This window comes from Engraulis encrasicolus, chromosome 10, assembly GCF_034702125.1.
Source record: "Engraulis encrasicolus isolate BLACKSEA-1 chromosome 10, IST_EnEncr_1.0, whole genome shotgun sequence".
Classification (NCBI taxonomy): domain Eukaryota; kingdom Metazoa; phylum Chordata; class Actinopteri; order Clupeiformes; family Engraulidae; genus Engraulis; species Engraulis encrasicolus.
Window position 1 is genome coordinate 31,078,001 of NC_085866.1, and position 13,693 is coordinate 31,091,693.

A 13,693-nucleotide genomic window follows, 5' to 3' on the forward strand; every position below is an offset into this window, starting at 1 on the left:
TCTACTAGCCATTTTGGATGGTAATGAAAAAAGTTAATTTAGAGCCCTGAGTATAATCATTTCAACTGTCCTACAGCACATATTAAAGAATAGAAGCAGTCATCAGCTTCCGAGGAAGCAGGCACATTAGTGCAAACATTCAGACAGCTCTACACGCTGCCTAAAATAAAACAAAAAGTGTAGGGGTGGGAAGAGAGTAGAAAAAAACCTTTGATGATGAAACGTAACTGCAATCAAATTTTCATTTTGTGCATTTTCAGTGTGTGCGCATGACGTGACAGTGGAATACTCGAGTTAGCTTGTCAATAGGTCCGTCTCACAGGTTCCAATGGGCTGTCAGTATTTATACATTCTGATCGGTTTTCACTAAACCACGTCAAGGTTCATTTATTACTTTGCTGTCTGTGAATGTCTCTACACAGGCAAATAGTGATTTCCAGGCTCCAATGTGGTCACTTTAGTAGTCATTTTTGATGTGTGCATACAATTAGAAGCCACATTATTTACCATCCTGTGACCCCTCAATCCTTTATAGCACTTCTAATTAGAAAAATATCCTTTACACCTACAACTATAGCAGAACACACAGACACACACATACAGTATAAAGAGTCTCCCTTTGTGGATGCTAGTGCTTGGGGCTTGTGTCAGTAGATGCAGTCCTGTTGACACTTGCATGCCCATCCAGTGTTCCCTTTGCAGGTGTTTGACCCTCTGCCTGTGGCCTCGGTCTCTCCTCAGGCTTGCCTTGGCTCTTGTCCAAGGGTTGGGCCTGAGCACCTGGGTCAGCTGGTGCTCCTGGTTGTGCCTCTGCTGGCTTGGGATCTGCCCCCTGCCCTTCAGTCTGTACAGGGTCAACAAGGCCCTGGCGCAGGGGCGGCCGGTAGCGATAGCTGTAGCCGTAGGGCCGCAGGTGGTAGGTGTAGTATTCCAGAGTGTGCATGAGGACATTGTCCACGTAGTGGAAGGAGACGGCCAGGTCAGAGCAACACTGGGGACCCTGCAGGGAACAAGAGACACACAAACACAAGAGTATCTCAGGGGTGTCATTTGTACTGTTTTCAGGCCAAACTGAACGGTGCCGGTGCCTTATGCCTAGAGCGACCAAGAGAGACCTACGCTAACTGAGTGACAGAATTATTTCTCTATGGAGGGTAATCAAACTGGGCGACCAGAGCAAATTCTCTGGGGGCGAAGCGAACTGAGCGACCAGAGCGAATATCAGCGATTAAGGTCAAGCTAATGCCGTATTATGGTAATGCGCTATGATGCGGTTTGGCGAAAACCAATTGGAATGTTCATGTCTCCGAATGTCCCAGGCTTTCAAACCAGAGCCATTAGATGATTAGCTAAATCCTAAAACTTGTCAATGTCACGTGCAGGGAGAATAAAGCGAATTCATGGCGAAACTTTTTCTGCTACTTCCGCTACTAGGCAGCGTAGGTCGCCCTTGGTCTGGACGCAGCATTAGAACGGCTGGAAGTACAGGAGAAAGGTAAAATGGGAAGGTGGGAAATGGCAATCAGAAAGTCAAAGAATGCGCGCACATCAGTGGCACAGGTGCTGGACCAAACGTAAGATCACTGAAAAGAAAATAAAGGTCCGCAACACTGTAAATGCTCCCAGTAGATTTATTGGCACGACGTTTCGGACTCAATGTCCTTCATCAAGGTGATGTCCTTGATGAAGGACATTGAGTCCGAAACGTCGTGCCAATAAATCTACTGGGAGCATTTACAGTGTTGCGGACCTTTATTTTCTTTTAAGGTGGAAAATGGCCCCATTTACAGAAACGATGTTGTATTGCTGGAATTATCTAATTAACCATGTTAACCAAGTCATAAGTGGGGTAACATCCTCCACGATTTGCGTTAGGCAGTTTTAACCCATTTTTGCTGGATGCTGCACAGTGCAACATTGACCCTCTGCATTGAGCTGAATGAACACCTTCTAATGCAAGATGAGGGTCCTAGCTTTTAAATGCAATTATTCAGAGGCTGACACGTTTAAGTTTTTATAGGCTAAAATATATTTTCCCAAAAATGTCTTGATTGTTAAACGGGCATTTTTGCAGGTATTTTAAAGTTTAAGTTTTAATAAAGTTAAGAGTAAAATCAACTCATCAGGCAAAAAGTTCTTTGGCTCCACATCATTGACTTAAAAGTGTATGATGCACGCCATATTGGATTGACTTGACTGGTTTTACCACTTGAGCAACACTCCATATCCACTTGATGTTCTGTATGATGTGGTATGGTGACATTCAAAATAAGCAATCATTTCAAGTCCAGAATGCATTACTGGTACTTTTAAAACAACCATGAGCTGGCAAAGCGTGTTCATACAAATCTTTTTTTCTAGCCTACAAAGATTATATAACTCTTAAGGATGCTTCATGCTCCATTGTATATGAATCAGTCTTTAACACATGCTGAGAGATTTCATGCAATTGTATCTTGCACAGACTACAATGGCATGAGGTAGCTTAGTTCAGGCAGAACAAGACGGCTTCACACAGATGTATAAATGTCAGCAACCTCCAAACCTGCTTGACAGCCATTCTAAACTGGCAGGACAGATTTTAGTTTTCATTATTTCCTTGAAGTGCTGACTGTAGGACACAAGCTCAATGTCTCAAGGCTTTTTTCAGTGCTGTTCTCACTCTACACGATTCACTCTCACTTCAACAAATTCACTTTTGGGGCAGCTGTGGCCTAATGTTTGGAGTTGGTTGTATGATTGAGGTGTGTCTAACTAACTTATTTATTTAATCATTAGTTGCTCTGGATAAACCGAGTAGATAAGCTGAGTAGAGGAGAGATACTATTATTTTTTTCTTTTAGGATCAATAAAGTAATAGGTGTCAATTTTGGGTTCTGAAAGTAAAAACGCCAATAGTCTTTTTTCCAGCTTAGGTGACTTCACAGAGCAGCGCTACCCTAACCTGACGTACATCCTCTAGTGGCGATTCACCAAACTACAAGCAATGGCGTTCCAGTTTCCCCACGCAATCTTCTGAGAACTGTGAAAGACAGAGTCGTTTCTGGACAAATGAAGGATTTTCCATAGATGACAGCATTATGGCTCTTCTTTCGTCTGTCACTCTCAGCTGCGTCACAGGTTGGGTTCAATGTGAGTGGATGAAGTGTCATATTGTTCACCCAATCACATGCAAGCATTTTTGATACAGAGCTTCATTTGAAAATGAGTCGGACATTTACTTTCAGCGATGGACATCTTTACAGCATAGCATCAGCATTCTGATTCTGATTGATCGCAATATCTTTTGAGCATGTAGTGTAATGTAATTTTATAGAAAATAGAAATGGAATTCATCACTTGCCTCCACAATAGGGTAGAAACAATAGCTCCAGTACCAGAAGCTCTTGTGGAATGTGCCCGTCAGATGATGCTCGGGGACGAAGGGGTGGAATGTCTCTCGGTGCAGTGTGTCCCTGGAGTCCCCTGCCACCACCCCCATCTTCTCCATACACTGGCCCAAAGCCAGGTCCTCCACGGACGAGGTGTGGGTGCACACCTTGGTGCGGAAGCCCTCCACAAAGCGCTTTAATGCTTCCTTGCTCAGGACATAGCCCGCGCCGCCACTCATGTACCCTTGCTTGGCGAAGGGCTTGAAGCGTTTGCCGAAGTAGATGGGCTCTTCTGCCGTGTGGTTGGACAGGATCCAGCGCAAGTTGTCCACCACCACAAAGGTGTCGTCGTCAGCCTTTAGGAACCAGTCGGCCTCATCACCGTGTTTCTCCAGGACGTAGTGGAAGGCGCGGATGGTCTTCCAGTAGAGCTGGTCTCTGCCCTCCCCAGTGCCCAGGCCTACGGCTGGCAGGTCTGGGTCATCTACGGAGCTCATGAAGACCACCACGTTGCAGTGGCGGCTCCACGTGGACTTCACATGACGAGCTTTGGTCTGCAGGTTGCTGGGTCCCGTCATCACCCAGCACAGAATACGCACTTTCTTGTACAGCTCGTCCGCGACATGGCTGTCTTCTCCTAAGATAGACAAAGGATAGGGGACAAAAAGGTCAAATTATTGCACAATCACTCACTGGCCTTAAATTCATTGTCTATTGTCTAGTCAGTGACATTAACCTGGCCAGGATTCAAGTCAACTTGGCAGGGTAACAACTTTTTAGGTACTATATAATGCACCAATATCATCTATAATGTAACTCACATTTACATTGTGATGGTTTGGGAATTTATGGCAAAAGATGGGATCAAAGGAGAGCTGATTCAATGCCTGGCAGCAGAAATAAGTGTGACAACTACACACGCAAGTCTCCCACTGTCTTCACCTGAGACTGACATAGGATACAAGATTATAAAACAAAGGAGATACGCACTCCGCGCTTCTAAATTAACAATCCGGTGCAACCAGAGCAGGACTAAAACATAAGCAAAAAGGGGGAAAAAATCTGGTGCCACACGGATGTCTATTTTCTGTAATTTATTTTTTAGTGCAGTGAGACGTTTCAACATGCGTCTTCAGGAGGACTCTGATGAAGACGCATGTCGAAACGTTAGTCTCACTGCACTAAAAAATAAATTACAGAAAATAGACATCCGTGTGGCACCAGATTTCTTTCCCTTTTTGCATAGGATACAAGCTGTTGCATAATCACTGGCACACTGGCGGTCACAAACCTGTTCCACCTACTGTAATAGTTACACTGAGAGGACTGTTCTGAACCGATGGTTAGAAGGTTGGTTGATTCAATGCCTTTCAGCAGACATAAATGTGACTCGTCACTACACGGTCTACATATACAGTACATTGGGCAGTCATGGGTAAGCAGTTAGACTTGTAGCCCAAAGGTTGCCAGTTCGACTCCCACCCCTCCAGGTTGGTGGGGGGAGTAATTAACCAATGCTCTCCCACATCCTCCTCCATGACTGAGGTACCCTGAGCATGGCACCGTTCCGCCACACTGCTCCCTTTCGGGCGCCCTTGGGGGCTGCCCCCTTGCATGGGTGAGGCATAAATGCAATTTTGTTTGTGCACTGTGCAGTGTGTCTGCTGTGTCACCATGACAATGGGAGTTGGAGTTTCTCAGTTGGGTTATCACTGCTTTCTTTCAGTCTTCACCCAAGATTGACAAAGGATATGGACATGAGCCAAATTGTAATCACCGTCATTCCTGATGGACACAAACCTGTCTCAGCTCACTCATGTTCTTGCACTGTGTGGCAGTTACCATTTCAGGGTTTAAGAGAAGCAGCATCAATTTCCTTACCAGCAGAAACAAATGTGACTGAAGAAATGCAGCTCTCATGGACCTCGTGAAAGGAAACCCTATTAACCAAATGTCTTGTGCAATCACTGCTGCTGACAGAATGTGGTTCTACAGCTTCCCAAAGTTCCCTCACGAAACCTAACGTTCATTGTCATACATTTCCTTAAAGCATTTTCAGACTCTCCTTAAGTCTCAAATACACTCACCCACTTCCTTCTCCTCATTACATTTTTGTCTTTAGAACGGTTTATGGTTCAATGCACAGTTTAACCCTAAGGCACCTGCAAACACGCCTGATAATGCCTAAGCCTTTTTTGGGAAAAGGTGCACTCAGCTCTTGCATTAGAATGTGTTAATTCAGCTCTGACAGAACCACATTTTAATTAAAAAACGAAAATCTCAAGAGCCTGAATGTAGTGTCTATGTCGCTCCAGGCGCCTAGGTCAATGCAGAGTATACGCAGCATCAGCCTTAAATGGGTTAACACACAGGCCTACATGTATATGGTTATCGCTATAATCAGTGAGATGGCGTCATCAAAAAAATACAAATATTAACTGTTGATGTGTGGCTGGGTGCACATCTGTCACTTGACAGGTGTTAAACATAGACCATGATGACCAATCCCAGTAATGCTGGGAACAATAGGTAGATAAGCCAGTCTTTTATAAGCTCTGTTTACTTAAAGGAACAGCCCATCTCATTGCAGGAAATTGCTCATATGTAGAAGGGGGGAAGGATCTGTACAGTGCTTGCAAAACACTTAATTTATTGTGAGCAACGTTTCGTTCATACATCTTCTTCAGGCAGATTCTCCCAATAAATTAAGTCTTTTGCAAGCAGTGTGCAGATCCTTCCCCTCCTACGTATACAATTTTTGATTTGGCACCTGCTGATGTTTTCCTGATGTACTGTGCGCACCGCCTTCCACTATGTAGTTAAGCCCTGGCAAAAATATGAGAACACATAGGATAAGCTCTGTTTATTTAAGGATGTCTCTGGGGATTCTGGAGTCGCGTACAACCACTACATACTGTACATGTCATGTCAGTTGCTTTGACAGAAAATGGTTTTCATTTTTTTTTTTCATTTTGCACGCAACGTTGAGTTTGTTTTCTGTTACTAAATCTACCGCTGCATTGACCTTATCTACAGCTGGTATGGTCTTTGTATACCAAGTAATCATTTCACTCCTGATACACTAAGCCTAGGTTTGGAGATCTACCTACCTTGCTGGAATTTATTTTACAGCTGTAGCACTGAATACAACTCAGTCTAAAACACAAATGAAAACTGCTGGAGGTCTGACAGACTACAATGTCACTTTAACATACAGTATAGGGACATAATCATAGTTTTCTATTCTTATTCTATTCTAATTGTTTCAGTGCTTCATCAACTCGTAACTGGGTGAAAACACTTTAGAGTTCATTCAACCACCCTTCTTAGCCCAGAACTAGGCTAGACATAGCAAATCTCTGTTAAGCTTACTGTACCTCGCTAGATGAATGGGTTCCGCCTTGTTCCACTCACACTCATGTTAAATTAAATACGTAATTAAATTAAATATGCGTAGTCTGCGAAGGCGTGTTTTTTTTAAAGATATTTCTGGGCTTTTTATGCTTTTTATTGTGATAGGACAGTTACAGAGGGGCAGGAAATGAGCGGGGAGAGAGACGGGGAAGGTTCTGCCAATGACCCGGGCTGGAATCCAACCCGGGTCACTGGCGTAGTAACCCAATGCCCTACCGTTAGGCCACTGCAGGGCAGAGAAGGCATGGTTTTATCAAAAAAATCTTTGCATGTGATTGGGGAAACCACGTGTCTGAAATCTTTAAGGAGGTGCTACTTTAAATATTCAAGATATTTGAAAATACAGTTGAAACTGCAGAATCAATGTCAATGACTGAGTCCATGTGAGCGGCCATTGTTGACTGAATCATCAGTCACGTTTCACTTATTTTCCCGTTTCTCCACCACGTTTAAATTTTGACTGCGTTACACCTCTGAAAATCCCTCGATCCTGATTGGTTCGGCTGCATGGCGGTTCAGGAGCAGGGAAAATCTGATGAATACACTCCCTCGTGTAAGCTCACAAAGCAGTAAGCTGGAGTCCAGTCTAAGAAATCTTGGGTGGATTATTAACATGTGGCAGTTTTGGTACTTAATGTTACCACGTTTTTTTGTGCACAAATCATTTTACTCAACTTTATATTTTGATGTACATGCATAGGCACAGCACAGCTGACAGCTTTGGCTGGGCCCGGGACAAAGCCCTCAAAAAGGGTCCCCCACTCAATACATTCAATGTAATGAAGACTTAATTCTGGGCCCCCTATCTTCCTAGGCCCAAGACAATGGTTATCTATGACAGGTATCTATTGGTATGATGTCTCCATCCACCTGTCCATCAACCTGTATCCAAGCTAGCTTGAACTACCTGTCTTCCGTGAACGTGGCCTTTACTCTATATAAGGGTGTGTCTTTATTTTCAATGGTTGCACTGATGGTCTGACTATGACCGAAACGTTTGCACTACGCTTGGGTAGCACCTTTTTTATTTTTCTAATGCAATAAAAAGTTCAACATTGCATTCGGCAGAACGGTGTGCGAGTTCCCCTTCATTGCTTCACGCCTGAAATTACGCCCATGCAGACGAGTGCAGTCACCCATCATTTGGCGCCGTGTGGCAGTCTCCAGAGCTGGTGTGTGAATATGGGAAAGTGTATATGTGTGTGTGTGTGTCTATTTTGAAAGTGCTTTGAGACAACTTTAGTTGTGATATTGCGCTATATAAATACAAATTGTATTGTATCATGTACTGTACCTTCTTCATGCGGGTGTCTGAGGTTGACCAGTGCTGCTCCCTCCACCCTCCAGTCTTTACTCTGCTCTGTGACTCCTGCTGCCGCGTCGAGGCCATGATGAGGCCCCTTGCGACGGGTGAAGAGGAAGCCTTGCTCAAACCACACCTGCCGCAGGAAGAAGTAGAGGGTGCAGGAGCCCACGATGAAGCCCAGGAAGAAGGAACACCGCGAGCCATGGCTCTTCATCACCCCCATCTCACTCACCTCCAGTCTCGTCTTTCTGCCAAGGGGGTTGTTGCACTGGGTGCAGTTGGTCACAGCAGCAACATGCCTTCAGAGAACCAGCACACAGAAAGCCAGTGAGGTGCAATACGAAGTGGTTGGTGATATTGTTTAATCAGTGGGTGGGAACCATGTGCTGACACCATCATTTAGTGATAAACTTGTGTGTAACTAACAACTGCAGTTCCGTTTCATTGTGCGTCTTTTCGTTTTCACTAGAAACTGGAGCCAAGAAGTGTCTTTAGCAAAGAAAAATATTTACATTGTATTGCCTTTGTAAGCTCAGTGAAGGGTGCAATGTCTGGCACAATCTGGCATCAGCACCGAACCGTCAATCATTAGCTAGGCCGACCACCGAATGTGGGTGAAGGTGAACTTTGAGCTGGACCCTTACAACAACAAAAGTATGGTAACACTGCTAAGCACTTTTAAGAGTGTTATCCGGGCAACTCAGGGCGCTAAATAGGCTCATCTACTAATTAGGCTGAAACTACAGGTTCACCAAAGGCACGGGATGTTATTCTCTCCCCTATCCATGAATGAAATAGGCCTGACATAGAACAAGCTCTAGGCTATTAGCTAGAACTACTAAAGCCTTGGGGTCTGTTGCTGCTGCCAGAAAGCAAACTAAAGCTGACGCGTTGACATCGTCTGTCACGTTAACAAAAGCCCACACAACCAGGAACCAGCATCACTGAAACATGCACGAGATGTTTTTAGCTTTCTCGTAGTTCCAGATTCTAGTACAGTTCTACAGGCAGCTATTGGATAGTTGGTTTGCTTCAACATTTGATACAGTATCAAGCACGTGACGCCAAACCTTTATTGTTACACAGTTGCAATCAAGTAGCTCTAGTTCTAGCTACAAAGTTACTGTGTTAGGTCGAGATGCGCCACATTGTTGTTGGGCTACGTTGCCTAGGGGGGTGATTGTTCAATGTTTTGTAGCATTTGGTCCGAATAGGCTATCGCTTGAATTGACACAAGTTCTTCATTCACCTTACCTTAAATGTAGTCAACGAACCATCAGTCAAACTCAAAGATTGTGGCACCGAGACAGAACCGATAGAACAGAAACGCGCCACTTGAAGTTCCCCATAGAACTCTACATGCAATATGCAGTGCTATGGCAATATGATATTGGGGAGATATGCCAGGTGACCTACCCGATTGTGGGGCTTCAAAGACTGCTATCGGGTGTCCAGGCTCTTTGCAGATCGCCAAGAGTCCGTTTCAATGTCTCTGATTCCGTTCTTCCTGGTAGGCATTGTTATAGACGGTTCCGTTTTCTTGCAGATTGCGGACAACACGTTGAGACACGTTAAGCACTGAGCTTGACAGGCATTGTGCTAGTAGAAAAGCAACATCCTTCTCCTTTTCAAAGTCACCTCGTCGCGACTGCACTCGCCCACTAATTTAAACACCAAAGCCAACAAATGTTGTTGTATATAGCCAGGACACGTGAGAAAACGGGCAAAATCCTCTACTCGGCGTTGTCCTTTCCTCGCTCTCTTGCCCTAGAGGGCTAGAGGCTCGTCGATTGGAGGAATTGATGTTCACTCTTATTTAAGTCCCGCCTTCAGGATGCCTGCAACATCCTCGCTGAAGTCTGGCCATAAACTGGCCTGTCTTACCTGTGGGTTAGCATTCCACTTAACATGACCCCAAATGCTTCTCAACCAGTTGCACATGAGCACCCACTTTGTTTTGTACAAGCCTATAGGTTAAACACTTGGACACGATAGATATCCTTAATCTTCAATAGGCATATGTGTAATTTAGTCAGTCGAGATTCGGAGAGAGAAACACAGCCAGATAGTGTGGGATGGTGGAGTCATGGGCAGTAATTTCCAATATGCCCATATCTGTTTGAAACACAATACAATAGCCTATAGGCTTAGGCCTGTAATTTGTACTTTACTGAAGTGAACAAAACCATATTTGTCCTATTTCCTGTCAAACCATAGGCCTTTTCCTGCGGTAGGCAGGGAGTGTACCTATGTTCCCTGGGTCCTATGTTCCGCTGTCTTTGTATGGGACCGGGGAACTTAGGACCCTTTTTATTAAAAAGGGTCCAATGTTCCCCGCATTCGTATCTGACAAGGGGATGAGACCCAGGGTGCTTGCTAATGCATATTTCTTTCACCAACGGTTGCCATGCGTTTTTTCATGTCAAGTTTGCGCACAGTGGCAGCCTAACCCTAACCCTAACTCTAATCCTAATAACAACCCGCGCTCACCATGCAGTCTACTTGGAAGCAGAGGGGAACATAGAACCCAGAAAAAAAGAGTTCTAAGTTCCACGGTAGCGGGGAACATAGGACCCTGGGATAGGACCCCGGAGAACATAGGGATGACACCGGTAGGCCTAATCCTGCTAGTCCTGCAAGATATCCCTTGCCTGTGCTATTTAGCTCATCAACCTCAATGAAGTGTGGTTACCAAATTAGGAACAGCTGGTTCATTGAACTGGCTGGGTCAAATATGTGTCATTTGTTGTCCATGTTATGTCCATATGTGTCATTTGTTGTTCATGTTATGTTTTGTTTGGCATCGGCTCGAGAAGGGGATAGCAATTGGATGCGCCATCTCTCCCATCCTCTTCACTGTGGCTTTTGAGATCCTCCTGATAGGCGGACAGATGGCCCGAGGGGTCAGAGCAGAGACAGGCCAAAGACTTCCAGCCATGAGGTGCTATATGGATGACGTCACCACCCTCCTCCAAACAGCAGCCTGCACAGCCAGACTCCTCAGACGGCTAGAAGAACTATTGGCCTGGGCTCGCATGAAAGTCAAGCCACCAAAACCTCGCAGCCTGTCGATCAGAAAAGGGAGCAGGAATGACAACATCATCTTCACTGTGGCTGGTGAAAGAATCCCCTTACTGGCAGAAGCACCTGTGAGAAGCCTTGGCAGAATGTACACCGCAGACCTCTCTGACAAGAACATGACCTCAGCTATTACAGCCCAACTTCAGGAGGGCCTCCACAAGATCGACCAGTGCCCCCTACCAGGGAAGTTCAAGGTGTGGTGCTACCAATTTACTCTGTACCACCGCCTAATGTGGCCCCTCAAATTGAGTGACATCACAATGACCACAGTCCTGAAGCTAGAGGCAAAGGCCAACAACTTCATCCGGAAGTGGCTCGGCCTTCCACGCTCTCTCTCCACCACGGCACTGTTTGGGAGAAACACCTTGCAGCTCCCACTGCAGTCCATCAGTCTAGGGTACAAAAAGGAGAAGGTGAGACTCCACTTCGAACTGAGAGACTCAACGGACCCGGCAATTCGAGCTGCCAACCCTCAGATACGCACTGGACGGAAGTGGAATGCATCCCAAGCAGTTGCCCAGGCAGTGGAACGGCTGAAGCACCAGGAGATTGTTGGGGTCACACAATCAGGCAGGGCTGGCCTAGGATGGGCAGCAGCACCAAAGAACTGGTCCAAAGCTACCAGGAAGGAGAGGAAGGATCTTGTGATCTCTGAAGTTGCCAAAATGGAGGAGGAAACATACAAGATCACAGCGGTGAGCCAGCAACAGCAAGGCAGATGGACTACATGGGAGGCTGTGCTAAATAGAACCATCACTTGGGCAGATTTGTGGAGAACTCCCCAGGCAAGACTGAGTTTCCGGATTAGGGCCACGTACGACACCTTACCGAGCCCGCGAAACCTCCTTACCTGGTTTGGCACAGAAGAACTCTGCCATCTCTGTAGTTCCCCAAGTCCAACCCTGAAGCATATCCTCTCCGGATGCAAGACAGCGCTGTCACAGGGAAGATACCGGTGGCGGCATGACAAGGTCCTACGCAAGCTCGCAGAGATCCTGGAGGCCCGCAGACAGCAGGTGAACCGGACAGCAAACCTACCCACATCCCCAAGGTGGATCCAGTTTACCAGGCCGGGGTCAACAGCACAGCGCACCAAGGGGACAGAGCGGTCGCTCCTGTCACTGGGAGGTGAGTGGCAAATGGCAGCTGACCTCAGCCGCCAACTGAAATTCCCCTCAGAAATAACCATAACATCCTTGCGCCCAGACATCGTGCTCTGGTCAGCACCTGCCAAAGCCGTCATCATGGTAGAGCTGACAGTCCCATGGGAGGAGCACATGGAGTCCGCGTACGAACGGAAGAAGGACAAGGACGCGGAGCTGGCAGCAACATGCGCACAAGCTGGGTGGAAACCATTCACCTTCCCAGTGGAGGTTGGATGCAGGGGTTTTACCGGGACATCCACACAGAGGCTACTAAGAACTCTGGGTGTCACAGGCACTAACAGGAAGCGAGCTCTTCGTGACCTTGCAGAGGAGGCAGAGGAAGGGAGCTTCTGGCTATGGCTCAGAAGGAAGGATGGCACATGGGGGAAAGAAGGCTCTTGAGGGAGATGTTGGTATGCGGTCAGGCCTGTGCCTGACTCAGGGAGATGGACGTCCCTGCCATGCACAGTCCCCTGCGACTTGTTTCACACACAACGACAATAACACTGGGGTCAGAGAGTGGGGCGAACACAGATCCTTCAGCAGGCTGCAGGGGGCGGCAGGGAGACGTCCCTGTCGTTGCTCCACCTCCCTATGATGTTCTGGGGGATAATGGAGCGAAACATCAGATGATGGGTGGCCCCCCAGCTGACGACCCTGCAGCCTGCGCAGTGGCACCGTCGGAGGTGCGTCAGGCAGAAATGCCAAGCAGGTGCGACCACCTGTGCTTACATCTTGTTACTGTTTTATGTCATTAGTATTGTGTTGTTTGTGCAAGCTTTTGCTTCATCCACATCAGTATTGTGTGGTATGTGTAAGCTTTTAATACTTTTACCTGCAGCCAAATCTCTCTTCGGATATAAATATCACCTTACCTTACCATTCCATTCCTTACGACTTGGAACACTATAGAAGTTCGCCGTTTAATTTCATTCCAATAAGCAGATTTAGAATAAACCTAAGCCTATGTGTCACTATTGTTTGTTTTTTGTTATAGAGGACTTTTGAAATACACAATTTTACATAATTTTCCATACATCTACGTACATTCAATGACACCTTTGACAACAAAGCTTGTAGCCCATAGAAAAATGATAAATGGACAGAAAGTCTGAAACTCATCCATCTGGTTTTGCAAAGTCACAATTACAACATTTACAACGTTTACAATGACAACTTACAATTTACAATGTACAACATTTTTTTGAAAAAACACAGACTATTTCTAATACAGCGTCGTCATAATGTGTGCCCTTCCCTGATATGTTGATTTTTGGCTAACCTTAGTCAGACTGTGACGTTGGTTTATCCTTGATGACTCAATACTGATTACTTTATGAAAGCTTGCATGTCAAACAATCACACACACACACACA

The 13,693-nt window shown here is 45.8% G+C and overlaps 1 protein-coding gene across 1 annotated transcript; it reads right to left on the reverse strand.

The window, feature by feature from the left end:
* Nucleotides 1–224: 224 nt before the first annotated feature.
* LOC134456952 (glycoprotein-N-acetylgalactosamine 3-beta-galactosyltransferase 1-B-like) lies at nt 225–9,861 on the reverse strand. The gene is made up of 4 exons (XM_063208627.1): nt 9,508–9,861; nt 8,080–8,390; nt 3,344–4,008; nt 225–1,000 (listed from the first exon to the last, which is right to left on the reverse strand). Exons 2-4 carry the CDS (start codon nt 8,312–8,314, stop codon nt 629–631), a joined length of 1,272 nt encoding a protein of 423 aa, XP_063064697.1. The 5' UTR covers nt 8,315–8,390; nt 9,508–9,861; the 3' UTR covers nt 225–628.
* Nucleotides 9,862–13,693: the final 3,832 nt, after the last annotated feature.

Excerpts from the sequence above, each read along its gene's own strand:
- LOC134456952 (XM_063208627.1), bottom strand. The coding sequence starts at position 8,314 with ATGGGGGTGATGAAGAGCCATGGCTCGCGGTGTTCCTTCTTCCTGGGC. Across the intron at positions 4,009-8,079 it reads CAGACACCCGCATGAAGAAG|GAGAAGACAGCCATGTCGCG; the intron begins GTACAGTACATG and ends TGTCTATCTTAG. Across the intron at positions 1,001-3,343 it reads GTTTCTACCCTATTGTGGAG|GGTCCCCAGTGTTGCTCTGA; the intron begins GCAAGTGATGAA and ends TGTTCCCTGCAG.